Source organism: Phoxinus phoxinus (assembly GCF_949152265.1).
Source record: "Phoxinus phoxinus genome assembly, chromosome: 19".
Classification (NCBI taxonomy): Eukaryota; Metazoa; Chordata; class Actinopteri; order Cypriniformes; family Leuciscidae; genus Phoxinus; species Phoxinus phoxinus.
This window is the reverse complement of record NC_136894.1, coordinates 2,510,407-2,524,724: the sequence shown is the minus strand read 5'-3', so window position 1 is coordinate 2,524,724 and position 14,318 is coordinate 2,510,407. Positions and strand designations below refer to the sequence as shown.

The 14,318-nt window shown below is 36.1% G+C and overlaps 1 protein-coding gene across 1 annotated transcript in view; it reads right to left on the bottom strand.

Annotated features, from left to right (window-relative positions):
- csmd3b (CUB and Sushi multiple domains 3b) overlaps positions 1 to 14,318 on the bottom strand; it is a 393,297-nt gene that overhangs the window by 322,269 nt on the left and 56,710 nt on the right. Inside the window, exon 3 of the mRNA XM_079590749.1 lies at positions 9,947 to 10,059. Coding sequence (XP_079446875.1) covers positions 9,947 to 10,059 — 113 coding nt within the window. The remainder of the gene's footprint in view (positions 1 to 9,946; positions 10,060 to 14,318) is intronic.

Genomic DNA, 14,318 nt, shown 5'->3' with positions numbered 1-14,318 from the left:
GTGGCATTTTTGAGCTGTCAACATGTTATGTGTGTAAATAAGATGTGCAATTATTATTCTACAGTTCTTAATTACATTATGTTTCGTCTTCAGGCCCAATCCATGTCAAGCACTTAGATGTAGAAGACTTCAGCATCTGGTACAGTGCTAATTGCCTGCGTAAGGAAAAGAAAAGTCCCTTGAGGTGTTTCCTCAATATTTTCCAGCAATTAATGAGCTCATCTATAATTACAAATGTGAAAGATGAGATTTACATGACACCAACATTGTCATTTTGTCTTATTTTCACTCCAGACATCACACGATTGACTTTGGAAATGACAAAGGTGCCGTCAATAAGACAAGAACTTGGCTATTAAGTTGAGAACAAGACGTTTTAATGGACAAGCTTTGACGGTGTTCTTTGAAACGGGAAGCCGACTAATGGATTAGAAGGCAGGAACTCTGGAGAAATCATCGATCTGAAAGTAAAGCAGCGAGCTTTGACAGTTTTTCTTATTCTTTTGCTCTTCTGCTTCTCTATGAAAGACGCAGACGCTCGGATGAGAGACTCGATTATTGACAGGACTGGTCTTTACCCACGCTCCAACATTAGATGCTCTTCATCACCTGCGGATTCAATTAAAAGTAAACAACTGATGCTTTGTGCCGCGGATCTGTACGAGACGGATGCTCTCAGTCCTCCTGCTGTCTGAGTTCGGGGGTCCCAGACACAGCAGAGATATATTTCAGTGCCAGACAAAATAAAAGGATCATCAAGGATAGAGTAAATGATGTTTAGTGCTCGAGTGAGGCCGTTTCATCCATCTTAATTCATCAAGGTCTTGGCCGGTTAAAACGGCCCCGTTGGCCCCTGCTGGTAGACGTCCTAACTACACCAACACATAATCTAGTATCAAATAATCAAATGGGTTTAAACATTTTTTTTATCACAGTGATATAATTTCATGTATAAAGACCTATTTATATTGTGTGAAAAATATTAAGCGTCACACAGTAAAGACAAGCATGATGACTGGCTGTTATGTTCTCACTGTACTAAAGACAAAACAAATAGTTAAAATATGATCTTATGCTGGAAGATGATTAAAGTACACTGGAAAACAAAATTGGTGTAAAAACAAATTCCACTAAGAAATTGCTAGTATATTTCACAGTTACAAAAGAAACATTAAAACATTAAATTAAACTTCTAACTTTTAATTTTGAAGTAAACACTGAAATGAACACCTAAATCGTAAATATTCTCATACTCAAATAATCTTTGTTTCAAATACAGCGTTGAAAAAAACTATTTACAAAGATGTATAAACCTTAAAATTATTATTATTATTATTTCTGCTTGCAGTATAAAACTCTGGCTCTCAATATAATCAAATAATTGATTAATTTCACGATTTTAGACTATTTAGAAAGCAAAATGAAACAATAATAATGTCAAATTTGGTACATTTTTAACAAAATGTTGTGTTAAACACCTTCAATATCCTAAGTTAAGATTTAACATTGACAACCCTAAAACATACTCTGCCGTTCAAAAGTTTTGGGTTGTAATATTTTTCAATTTCAAGTCTATTGTGCTCACCAAGGCTGAAATTACAGAACAATTGTGAAATATTATTGCAATTTAAAATACCTGTTTTCTATTTGAATAAATTGTAAAATGTAATTTATTCCTGTGATAGAGAACCTTGTGGTAGACCCTTTCTAATATGCTGATTTGCTGCTCAAAAATCAATGTTGAAAACAGTATTTTTTGGAAACTATGATACATTTTTCCGGGATTCTTAGAAAGTTCAAAAGGACAACATTTATTTGAATCAATTTCATGAATCCTGGCTAAATAATGCAATAAAAAAAAATCAGCAAACCCCCAATCACCCCAATCCAAATCTAAAAAAGAAGAAGAAAGAAAAGCAATATATATCATGATTGGCATATATGCAGCCGTCTAGCCACAGTGAAAACTGATATCACCCATCAACCTATCATTCACAATTCTGCGCTTTAATAATGTCGTCATATCTCCAGAAATATCCATAACCATTGTCAGTCATCATCAGAGCGCTAGCACATTCCCAAACAGCTGCAGATGCTGGGTTGCACTCTGGGTTATTGAACATCTTCTGATTAATTCACTGTTAATTATGATAAAGTATGAGAGACAGTCTGTTGTCACTCAACATAAAGTGACAGGAGACCGAAGAGGTCAGCAGAAGCTCTCCTAATAAAGCAGCGGCTCCTCTATTACCGCTGGGAAATGATCTGCACAAATAAGCCTCAAGTTAGACGCCAGTGTAAATTAATACAATTAATTTCAACCTGAAATTCCGCTTGGAGGAGGCATGCATGTTAGGCCAGCGGTGGATAGTCATTAGCGAGGATATTAAATATTCCAGGCAAACAGGAAAGCATCAAATTGAAAAGGAAACACAATCTGGAGACAAAAAGCAATGACTTCCTGAGACCTTTGGCAATGGCACAGATCTTCCTGATTAAGTGAATGTGCTCACAAACAGCTGTAAATTCATTACATGTGATGCATAGAGAAAAAGAAAAAATCATACTTCATCCTGTATTGAATAGATTAGGTTTAGGTGTCGTCGGTAGAAGGGTGGAAAAGAAGAACTCGAGGCTTTTGCTTTAAACCGCCGGCATCCTAAACTACTTGTCAGCACTACGCAATAATCTCATGCCATCCTCATGGAAATCAGTTCAGCATTTTCTGGATTCCTGGGGTCAGAAGTCTGCTAGCACATTTATATGGGCGGTTTTTGAGATGTTATAATATTCTGTGCTCATTTCTACAGAACACGACTAGGCCCACTGAATTTGGAGGGGGCATAATTCAATTTTTATGATGAGCAAAAAAAAAAAAGTGTAATTTGTATGATAATACTATATACATATATTAGTCTGGAAAGAAAATGAATAAAATAATTTAGCAGTAATTAGTCCGTAACAAATAGTGCAAGAGTCAAAGCCAAAAAGAAAAGTTTCTATGAACCTAAAATAACATATTAGAGTGTGACTGTTTGTTACTGAGATTTCTGAAAAAAAAAAAAAAAAATACAGTAAAGGGAATTTGTTTTATTGCACTAAATCAAGTTTTTTTAATTGGTTCATCAAAAAGATTCATTCAGTGACTTTTTTATTTTCTTTGATTACCCAGTAGGTGGCGTATCTTATCTTATATCAGTGATTCTTCCTATTATACATTCAATAGATTCATTCAAAAAAAGTCAAACAATTCAAAATACAGATTTAAAAAAAACAGCAGCTAAACAATATTTTGACTTTCATACTATCAATCATAATAGTGTAAAGCATGATCTGTATTTCACTGTTCATTATATATGGAAGCTTGTTTACGCCACTGAATAAAAAAATATAAAAGATAATTGCGACTTTCTCACAATAAAAAATAAATCGGAATTGTCAGAATTGCGATACATAGTAAGAATCGCATGATATAAAGTTGCAATTGCGGGTTATAAATATAAAATTACAAGTATATCTTGCAATTGCATCTTTTTATCTCACAATTCAGACTTTATTCTTGAAATTACAACTTTATATCACACAATTCTGACTTTTTTTGAGAAAAAGAATTGCGAAATTTAAACTCACAATCGCGGGAAAAAAAGTCAGAATCGTGAGATAAAAAGACGCAATTAGCTTTTTTACTTTTTATTCAGTGGTGGAAACAAGCTTCTATAATTCTAAGATCTTCTAACTTCTTAAAAATTTTTTTTTTGAAAATTAGTCTGAAAGCAACACTTGGAATCGATACAAATCTGGAATCGGAATAACAGCGCTACTGACAAAGAGCTTTTCCATCAACATCACATAAAAATTTTGTTTTTAACAGATTTAAACCTGAAGGCCACAGGGAACTCAAAACACTTGCTTATATATCCCTTTTAGCTTAGAATACATTTTTAATAAAGCTAGCGTGTGCCATTAATAATAAAGCACACTTTAATATAAACCTCTACGTTCTGAAGGTCTCTGTTGACGCGCGAGAGGTTCTCCGTTAGGATCGCAGCAGTGAAGTACAGTGATTTGCTTCAGCTCAAGAGAGCTTCTGGAGGTTGCCAGACTCCGCGTGGATGGTGTAAGATATATTCTAGCTGTGCCGGCCCTCGTGAGAACAATAGCTCCAGGCATGTGTTCACAGGAGCAGGAGTAGATCTGCTGACTTCTTCTCAGAGAAGCTAGTTTCCCTGGTGACAGAGTAGTGTCTTTGAAATCAACATCTTCTACACCCACACCGTCCTCAGATAACTGTCTGTTTGTCACGGTCTGAGAAGAATGATTCCACAATCCTTCAGGAAACAGTCCTGAGTTATTTCAGCGGTTTGTGCATGTCTGTTCTCCTTCCGTCATCTGTTTTTAAACATACTCAACATTTCCCCTCTGAATGCGAGAGATGGAGAGAATCACGCAATCGGTGGCGGTTCATGGTGCAAGAAGACAAGAATATCTGGATCCATTTGTTGAACGCTGCAGGATAAACGAGTGAATGTAATCCCAGAACACACTGTCACTAGTCGACAGGAACCCAAGAAACTATTCGGGAAAGGCACAATATGAACAATTTTGGGGATTCAAATATCCAAAATCCACTAAAACAATGTTATAGATTTGGTTGACGTGTGTACTTACATTATCCCAAATGTTTTCCAATAATGTTTAAATCTAGAGAAATCAGCCCATTTTACTGCATGTGTCATTGCGCCGCCTGCCAACGACGTCGTATCCACGTTGATTTCTGTTTTTTCCAAAGGCTCTTTAATATACTATGCTTTATTAGACAGGCGAGCAACTGTTTGTCGGGTTAGTCATATTGTTTGAATCTCTTGTTTTCATGATTTACTGCGAGTAACATGTTTGTACCATGCCTCTGAGACGACACTATTTTGTTATCTGGCTAACAGCATAATCAGAAAGACATTTATTTGTAGTAAAAGTAATACAGCATTTATTTATTTAGCAACCATAAAACAACATTTACAAGCCATATTTCAGCTCCAGAAAATTGTAGAAACATGGAGTTCGGCTTTTTGGAGATGATATTCAAAGACGAGTTGACAGTCTAAGCATGCCCTAGCAACCATATAAAGAACCCTAGCAACCATACAAACACGTGAATAAGCCATAACTCATCACCAAATGAGTGCCGCACTAAAGGCACTCGTTAATAAAAATTAAGTACTCCATAAAAACTCCATAGTAACCACCTGTGATACCAACCACCTAGAAACTCCCTAGCATCCACCCAAATACCATAGCAACCACCCAGAAAACCTTAGCAACTGCCTAATATCCACCAGAACACCCTAGAAAACACCCAGAATACCTTAGCAACTGCCAAGAAACCATCCACAATACCTTAGTTACGACTTGACTTGACTTGACTTGACTTGACTTGACTTGACTTGACTTGACTTGACTTGACTTGACTTGACTTGACTTGACTTGACTTGACTTGACTTGACTTGACTTGACTTGACTTGACTTGACTTGACTTATGAGTAACTGTTTGGAAACCTTTGTCGGGTTAGTCATATTGTTTGAATCTCTTGTTTTCATGTTTGTACCATGTCTCTGAGACAACACTATTTTGTTAAGTGGCTAACAGCATAATCAGAAAGACATTTATTTGTAGTAAAAGTAATACAGCATTTTCACCATATCATATATTTTAATATTAACTGTATGCCATTTAGCAACACAAGTAATCCAGCTTTTACTAATATTATATTCTTCTAATATCGATCAACAAGTGTCTCACAGCAGCGAACGATAGAACACAACGTTATAACATAACTTTTAACTTGTATTTTTATATGATTGCTTTGACCAAGTACAACAGTGCTGTGTTACACCAATATATTAATCAGTCAAATAAAGTGACCTGTAGGAGTAGTAATTCAGCACTGTCGACTATTTCATTAAAATTATATGTGAATGATGTGAATCAAATGTAACAAAATTCAAGTTCAGGGAAGAAGGAGGCGGACGTTAAGCGCAACTTGAATCGTAATTTACATAAACAACAATATAAAAGGAGCGCCAACATCAGAATATAAGCAAGTTAATATAAACGTTAATAAAATGCGTGAGCTCATCCATAAACATGAGTCCTGTCGGATTGCTTTGCATCAGGTGTGGAGGTGAAGACGAAAACTCCCATGATTCCACACTCATCCACACTCAATCTGTTTTGAATAAGCGACCTCTAGTGGCGAAACTTACATACTGTGCCTTTAAGTGCCAGAGGAGCTAAACGTAAAAATATTCAGAAGTTTGTGCTAGGAAAGAACAACAAAAAAGGAACAAGAAATAACAGATGAGATTAAATAGAGTTAAATAAACATGAAGGGGTTATATTTTACAATAAATCAGATTTCCATGACTGTTTTTAAAGTGTGTGCTGTTAAAGTAGAAGAGACTTCTTTCTAAAATGTAAAAAAAAAATCATAGCGAACCCGAACTATAAGTACACCATATACATTAAAAACATAAAAGCAGCTGCATTATAGCTCATACTGTGTGTGTATGAAAGGCTGGAAGGAAACGCTGTGAGGAAAGCCCTTAAATGGAAACGGCTTTGGTGTGTTTTATGCAAATGACCAACCTTGGGCATGTTGTCGCTCATTTACAATCCTCCTAATCATTAACATTCAAATGAGGTTAAGAACAAATCATATGCGATATACGGTACATGTGAATTATGCTGAATCTTTCTCCTGTTTATATGCAAACACAATAATCCACGCAATTAATAGTTAATGAGACCCACTGGTTTTGACAAACGATCATGAAGACTAAACTATTTTTGCACCCCTCCCCCAATACTAATATTTTAAGGACATCAGGGAAAAATTATACAAAAAATAAGTTATATTAATTGTTTGGAAGATTGCTTATACCAGTGAGCATACTTTTGCCAATTTTTAATTCAGAGACAGATGAGTAAATGGGGACAGAGAGGTCGAGCGGTATCGTACACAACACGAGCAAACACCCACATAGTTGCTGAACTTGGCTTCTGCTCATGTAAAATAAAGATTGTTTGATGCAAATACAGAGCTGGCATACAGTATTCCTACATTTACTATCCAGAGATTGTGAAGGAGCCAAAATGTGTAAGAGCCACATGTCACAAATACATCGACAAGAAACACATAAAGACATAAAGCTCTACTGGGGTACAGGTCCCCCATTGTTTGTCTGAGATAGCAACAGTGACTAAGGAGGGCGGAAAAATGTGGATTTCTCGGACCTACATATGTGCATTTTAAGGTGTTTGAAGGCCAAACAAATTGGATAATAATAGAAGCAAATAATGAATAAAAATAGATTATTTGTATAATTTACAAACGTTTGTTTCTTCATGTTTTCATATAGCTTACCTCATAAATGATACATAGAATGTCAAACCTACAAGTGTTTTTTCATCAGTATTTTTATAATAGCATTTTTATGATAGTTATTTATTTTAATTTTAAGTTTAGTGAATTTAACTACTTTAAAAAGCATTATTTTGTTTTTAGATTGTAATGTTACAATGTTAGAATGTAATGTGATTTGGTTATTCACTATGTTTGTTTTCATAGCCTTCATGAACATTGTTTGTTGGACAGTATTGTCCAGGATGTGATTTGATTTTTATTTTATTTTATTAAATACAGTAAAAAAAAAAATATATATATATATATATATATTGGTATTATACAACCCTACCTTATGGCATGCTTTAAATGCTGAATTTTCCATGTTAAGCTGTAATGATACATTATTATCAATGCTAAATGGTTATTTAACAATTCACTCCTGCATTACTAATTCAGTTCGTTTGCTAACTTTTTTTTTAGCACCAGCCGCCACAGCGTCCATATATCCTCTAAATCGTCCATTCTAGTCATGGACTTACAACAACACCTCCTAACCTCATCCTCCATCCACCTGTGTTAAATCATAAGATCATTACCAGTCATACCAGGAACTCTGCTCTGCAGGAAAGTTTATTCAAGCAAGCATTTCTGGGACAGACTGCGAGATGAGGCTATGCATACCCAACTGCTGTCCACGTTATGAAACATTTGATTATGTAAAGAATCAGGAAAGCACGTACTTCACATCTCCAGCTCAATTTCGGCTTGATGTTGAATATCTCCTGATTTTTGTTCAGTTGTGTGAAAATACAAACAGCACATTATTATAAGTTGTGACCGCTCTAGTTGTGTTCAATGCGACCAGAGAGACTAGTGCGACAATGTGCACTAACCAGGCATCAAGGGGCGAGTCATTTATCTGTCCAAATGCAGCATCGCATGAGAAAATTACAGCCAAACAAACCGAGCTGATGATACAGATATGTGGATGTGATTGTGAACCAACTGAATGTCACTGTGTGCAGGGCTATAACCAGTGCAACGCCACACACACAGTTTATCACCGGAAGTCTCATATAAAGATTATTCTCTATATAAAGATTACATTCTTAAACATGAAGGTCAGTCACTCGGGTCTTTTATAAGCATATTTAAAAAGAAGGAAGAAAATAAACTGCTTAGTAAAATCATGGTTAAAAGCCTTCATAAAAAAACATAAGTGTATTTACAGTGACTTTGAGAGCATCAAGTTATCATAAATGATAGTAGTAATAATTAATAGTACATCTGTGTTTAGAAAAAAAAAGCACCTTTATATCTTCATATTGCAAATTTTTAGTGCACTATTAATGACAGCGTGAATTGACGTTTCTCCAATAAATAAATAAATAAAATTAATTTAAATACTTCCCAAAATTCAAAGCAGCTTTGTTTAAACGTATAGCCTGAAATTTCAAGGAAAAAAGTTTGAAATCCCCTTTTAATTAAGCCAAATTTGACTTCTTATGGACTAACAATCACTTTTCCTTAATCTGCCTAGAAGAACGAATTAGGGCCCACAGCTTTCTGAGAAAAGAAGTTTGACGTAGCCGTAGTGAGACACTTCTTCCCTGCACTGCTTGATCCAGAAATGAATCAAAGGGAAGGAGAGGCAACCAGGCCGAGTCACTGAAACAACACAGTAAATGATGCTTCAGGCTGACGCAGTTCATGTGACTCAGATCAGACAATGAGCAAGACCACACTCATCCGTCTCACTCCCACTGCCTCTCTCCCAGCGCTAATACAGGGAGTCTACTATTAATCCAGCCGCAAAACACTCTGATAAGAAAAGAAGATAAAATCCCAAGTCCGCTGCAGTTAATATGTGTTATGACACATCGTATGAAGACATGTAATGGACAGATAGTGTCATATAAAGTTATATTGATAAAGCAAAGTAATGCATAGCGGTATGAAAATAAATTCTATATAAAATCAACCAATTTGTTTATTTATTTACAAGCTGAGTATCTAAACACACAAACGCACACACCCACGCACGCACGCACACACACACACACTCACACTCGCATGCACGCACGCACACACGCACGCACGCACACACAATCGAACCAACCCTTAGCCTGTAGGTCTTCATAAATAAGACTAGGAGACTCAGAAGCACAGCCAAGCAACTGGAAAAAACCCACGACTAATGCAATAAAGAGAAGAAGGCATGTACCCTTCACTATCCATTAGTTAACATGCAAAATTAATGAAATAGAAGGTGATATAATACACTTAGATATCTTCCTGGAATTTAATGCAAGTGTCTAAAAGACAGTAATTTGATGAGGTTTAATAGGGAGTGATGAGGTCTTTAGTCAGTGACCACCTCGTCATTGAGGTTTAATAAACACAATTATGATTGGCAGAGATCGCCTTTAACTCGCCAAGCAGAGCAGCTCTTAATTAATACCGCAGATTTGATCTGATATGCACAATAAATGACAATGCAGTGTAACAAGATGTAGCACAACAGATTGGACTGGAATCTTTACCTTCATAATAGATTTTAAAGCCGTGCGCGCTCACGGCGAAGTCACTGGTGAGTCTCAGCGAGAATACAGACCCAGTGCTGGTGATGGGAGGAGGGATCTGGAAACCCGTTAACCTAAAGAGAGCAAAGAGACAAAACATAACCATACGTTACAAATGAAAGAAATTATACACATATCACCCATATATCACGTTTCAGCACTTACTGTACATGGTGTTCATTTTGTAATTATTGTGACAATAAAAATGCCATGCTGAGGATCTCTTGAAAGGGATTACCTTAATATTTCACTCAGAAATTAAACACGTCATTATTTACATAGTATATAATGAATGTGACTGGGTTGTCAAGCATGCATAAAAAAAAAAAAAATCACCATTATAAATCATATGTATAATTATGTATTTGTAGTAGTCTATTTATTTTGTAATATGGAGAAACAAAGGCTGAACTCAACCCAATAATGCTTCTTAACATTTATTTTATGTGGTCCAAAGCTCCAATTATATCTGATCAATAACATATAACATAAGGCAACAGGCTTATAATTACAGAAGATCAGTGCTTATGATAACATGGCTAATACTATATATATATATAGCATATAACAGTGTGATACTAATTGGATGTGGCAATGTTTAGTTAAAAATGAGCCAGTCTTCTCCAAGCGCTCATATTATTGCATTAATTCTTGAGGTGAGAGCACTGTGCATCTTCCTTGCTCTCTTTAAGCTCCAGAATAATCCCCAACGCTTACGTGCGCACGGAAAGTAGACATTTCGTCAAACCTCTCCTCTAAGGGCCTCCAGACAGCAACACTATACGCCACCAGCCCGCTGAAGAACACACTGACGAAACACACACACACACTGCATACGGGAATCATGTGTGAGCCGAGCTGCTGGTTATCTCCGCTTGAAAAATCGATTAGGTCAGCAACATGTTAGGATGCGGGAGGTGTGTGTGTGTGTTCAGATATGCACGTGTCAGCTAATGTGCGTCACGTGGACAGAATTTCTTTTGTTTATGCTAATGAACTCACAGTGAGACTGAAATATTTATTAATGCCTATGCATAATATCCTCAGGACACTGCCGTTTTGATTTAATAATATTAACCTTTAAACTTGTCATAAACTTCAAAGACTGTTAGAGAATGGATTCAAAGACCTTTGTTCATAAATCTTTTGTAAATCCACACATGACCCAGTTGCTTCTTAACATAGAATAATCTCTCTTTACCTTCAAATGTTCAGTCAACCGTATTAATGAAGTGAAATAGCACCTAGTCAAAGCCTTGGAATGAAGATATTTCATTTTAGGAGAATACCATGTTAGCGCTATACTGGGAACTGTTGATGCTAGTGATTTAATTTAATGTTTGACACCGTCACAGCCAATCAGAAGATTTGATGAGAGAGGGCATTGTAAGTACGATGCCACAGAAATCGAAGCCAGACAAATTATAAATTGTAATGTTCAAATTCAGATTTGGAATAAATCACTTATATCACTTGTTGATTAAACCTGGTACACCTGGTTATGACACTGTGTTAACGTAAGACTTTTATACAAAGTACCTTGCATTTTAATGTGAAGTAAGGCATTAAATAGTCAAGCGAACACAAGTGTGTGAAGTCTGAATACAGTATCTGCACATATTACCTTACAATTAGTGTTGAGTAATAATGCATTACAGTAATATTACCTTTTTGTAGTAACTAGTAGTGTAACTAATTACTAATGAGATTTCAGTAATAATATTACAGTTACAGTATCCATAAAATACCTCATTACATGTTATTTTTGTTGCCTCAACCCCTAGTGATTTGAAATCCAACAATCTATAGTCATTCCGAGATTAATTTTTTGATAATCTTCGCGACTCATCCTTAAATTCTTTTGACAAGATGCATCATGAAATACATAAAATCATATCTGGGAGACAGGTGAATTATAGCTCCAATTTATGAGATTTATACTACGCTTTTACCCACTGTAAAAAAAAAAAAAAAAAAATTATATATGACCAATAAGTTGTGATAACATGTTTTTACATTGTTTTAACACATCAAAACATGTTAAGCAATTTTTTTTTTTTTTTTTTTTTTTGTAATTTGAATTGGAATGACTTAAACATCCAAGATGATTGTACTTAAAAATTTAAGGCAGCAACTTTTGGATTTTGGTCATACGATGAGGCAGAAATATGTTGTTTGTAGCATTTTAGAATAAGCTAATCGCTATACCTTCTTTGCATTTCTTGCAAACATCCTTTATTCGTATAAAAAATAGCACAAATCACATACAAAACTTTATTCACAAAGAGGCGCACATGCAAAGTTAGAATTTTGAGGAGAAAACACGCAATTATCACTTCTGTAGGGTCAGGGTGTTGAAAAGAAGCAGTTCTTTCTTTTGATATATTGCATGTTCAGATATTCATACAACAAAATATTCTGGGGGTCAAAAATGCTGGCGGTGGCTGGTAAACTTAAAAAATCTAAAATAAACACTGGCAAGGAAATAGTTCAAATGTAAATAGAAAATAAACTGGTTTAAAGGGATAGTTCACTTTAAAATGAAAATTCTGTCATCATATACTCACCCTCAAGTTGTTTCAAACCTGTATGAATTTCTTTCTTCTGCTGAACACAAAGGAAGATATTTTGAAGAATGTCGGTAACCAAACAGTTAACTGGTCCCATTGACCAAAAAGTATTTTTTTTGTCCTACTATGGAAGTCAATGGCTCCAGTTAACTGTTTGGTTACCGATATTCTTCAAAATATCTTCCTTTGTGTTCAGCAGAAGAAAGAAATTCATACAGGTTTGAGGGTGAGTATGATGACTGATTTTTTATTTTAAAGTGAACTATCCCTTTAAGACTAGAAAAAAAAGTTCTAACAATACAAGACCATTGAAACCACAAAAAGGTTTGCTTTTACTTAATATCACAGTGAAATATGAGATATTGTGTAGCATTCAGCTCAGTGTCAGTCTCGGGAGTGAGTTAAAGCACACGTGCAGACTGCGGGACCCGGTTTTAAAGGTTGTTGGAGATCAGTGGCGCTTGAGTTCTTTAAAAGGAACAGCGGCTCGTTCACAGACTCTGACCGTCCCCAAGGGCTTCGCTAACTGCTTTTTTCGACTACTGCGTGAGTTGGAACAAATCTATCTCCTGACTCTGCCCTCAGCCAAAACAGTCGGGAGCCTCGGCTCTCTGGTTCTCCTTAGATGATCATCGGGGCTTAAATCGCTTGGACATTCTGCTTCTGGCCCGGGAACATGCAGCAAACTCCTCTGTCTTCAAGCTCCCAGCTCCTCGGCTCACGCTGCACACTTTAACAGGCACCAGACTGACAGGGTCAAAAACCGGCCCGGCACACGAGCTGGGATTAAAAGGATGGTTTAACTGAAAACTGGCCAGAAAACAAGATTCCTGTGTGTTCAACAAACCTTTGACCTCAAGTGTTTTATAAGATGCGATACAGAAACGGCTCAAACTGAAGTGCTGTTTGGATTTCAAGGTTTACAGAATGCTTGAGTAATCTCTGTAGACTTTCGGCTATTTTCTGAGTAACAAAATGCTTTGAGATATAAAAAGTTACCACATAACCCTGAAGTTCATCATAAAACAAACAAACAGTAATTCAGCTGGAAATGCTCACATTTTGTAGAAGAAAACACCAATATTTCCAATTCCGTCAGCAATAAAATTCACTGCCTAACCTCTGTAAAGGCAGAAATGACCTTACGTTACGATGTTAAAATCAATTATCAGACAGGATTGCCTCGTCTGAACAGAGCTTTTATATCCATGCCTAAACGAAAGGAAAGATGAAGTTTCCTTTTACTTGTCCTACATTTTTTTTTGGACATCTACTGACACGTATTTGTCTTGGAAGAACGTTCACTGTCCTAAATGATTCATGAATATAATCATAATGCCTTTCTCATTTTGAGTGGAGAGGGCAGTCTATATTTCATTTTTATTTCTCCTGTCAAATGTGCATGGTAGAAAATGACCAAGATCCTGTTTTAGGATGAGGAAAAATAAAAAGCACTGCTTGGAGATCACGAAACATTTCCGCAAAGACACCATTACACCCCTGCCTCTAATGTTGCTTTATTCCTAATGTGCATTTCTCTCCTTTTAATCCGGTAATTACATTTTGCCAAATATGCTCGCTCGTACTCATACTCATTTATTTCCTTGATGAGATTTCTCTGTTTCTGTCTCTCCGTCAGCCTCTCTCTCCTTCTGTCTGTCTCATTAAGCGCTTAAAGAGTGGTAAAGCAACCCGGGGAGGAATTAAACAAATGCAGTGGGGAATCGTGGAAATATGAGGTTTGATCTGCTCCGGTATTGCAT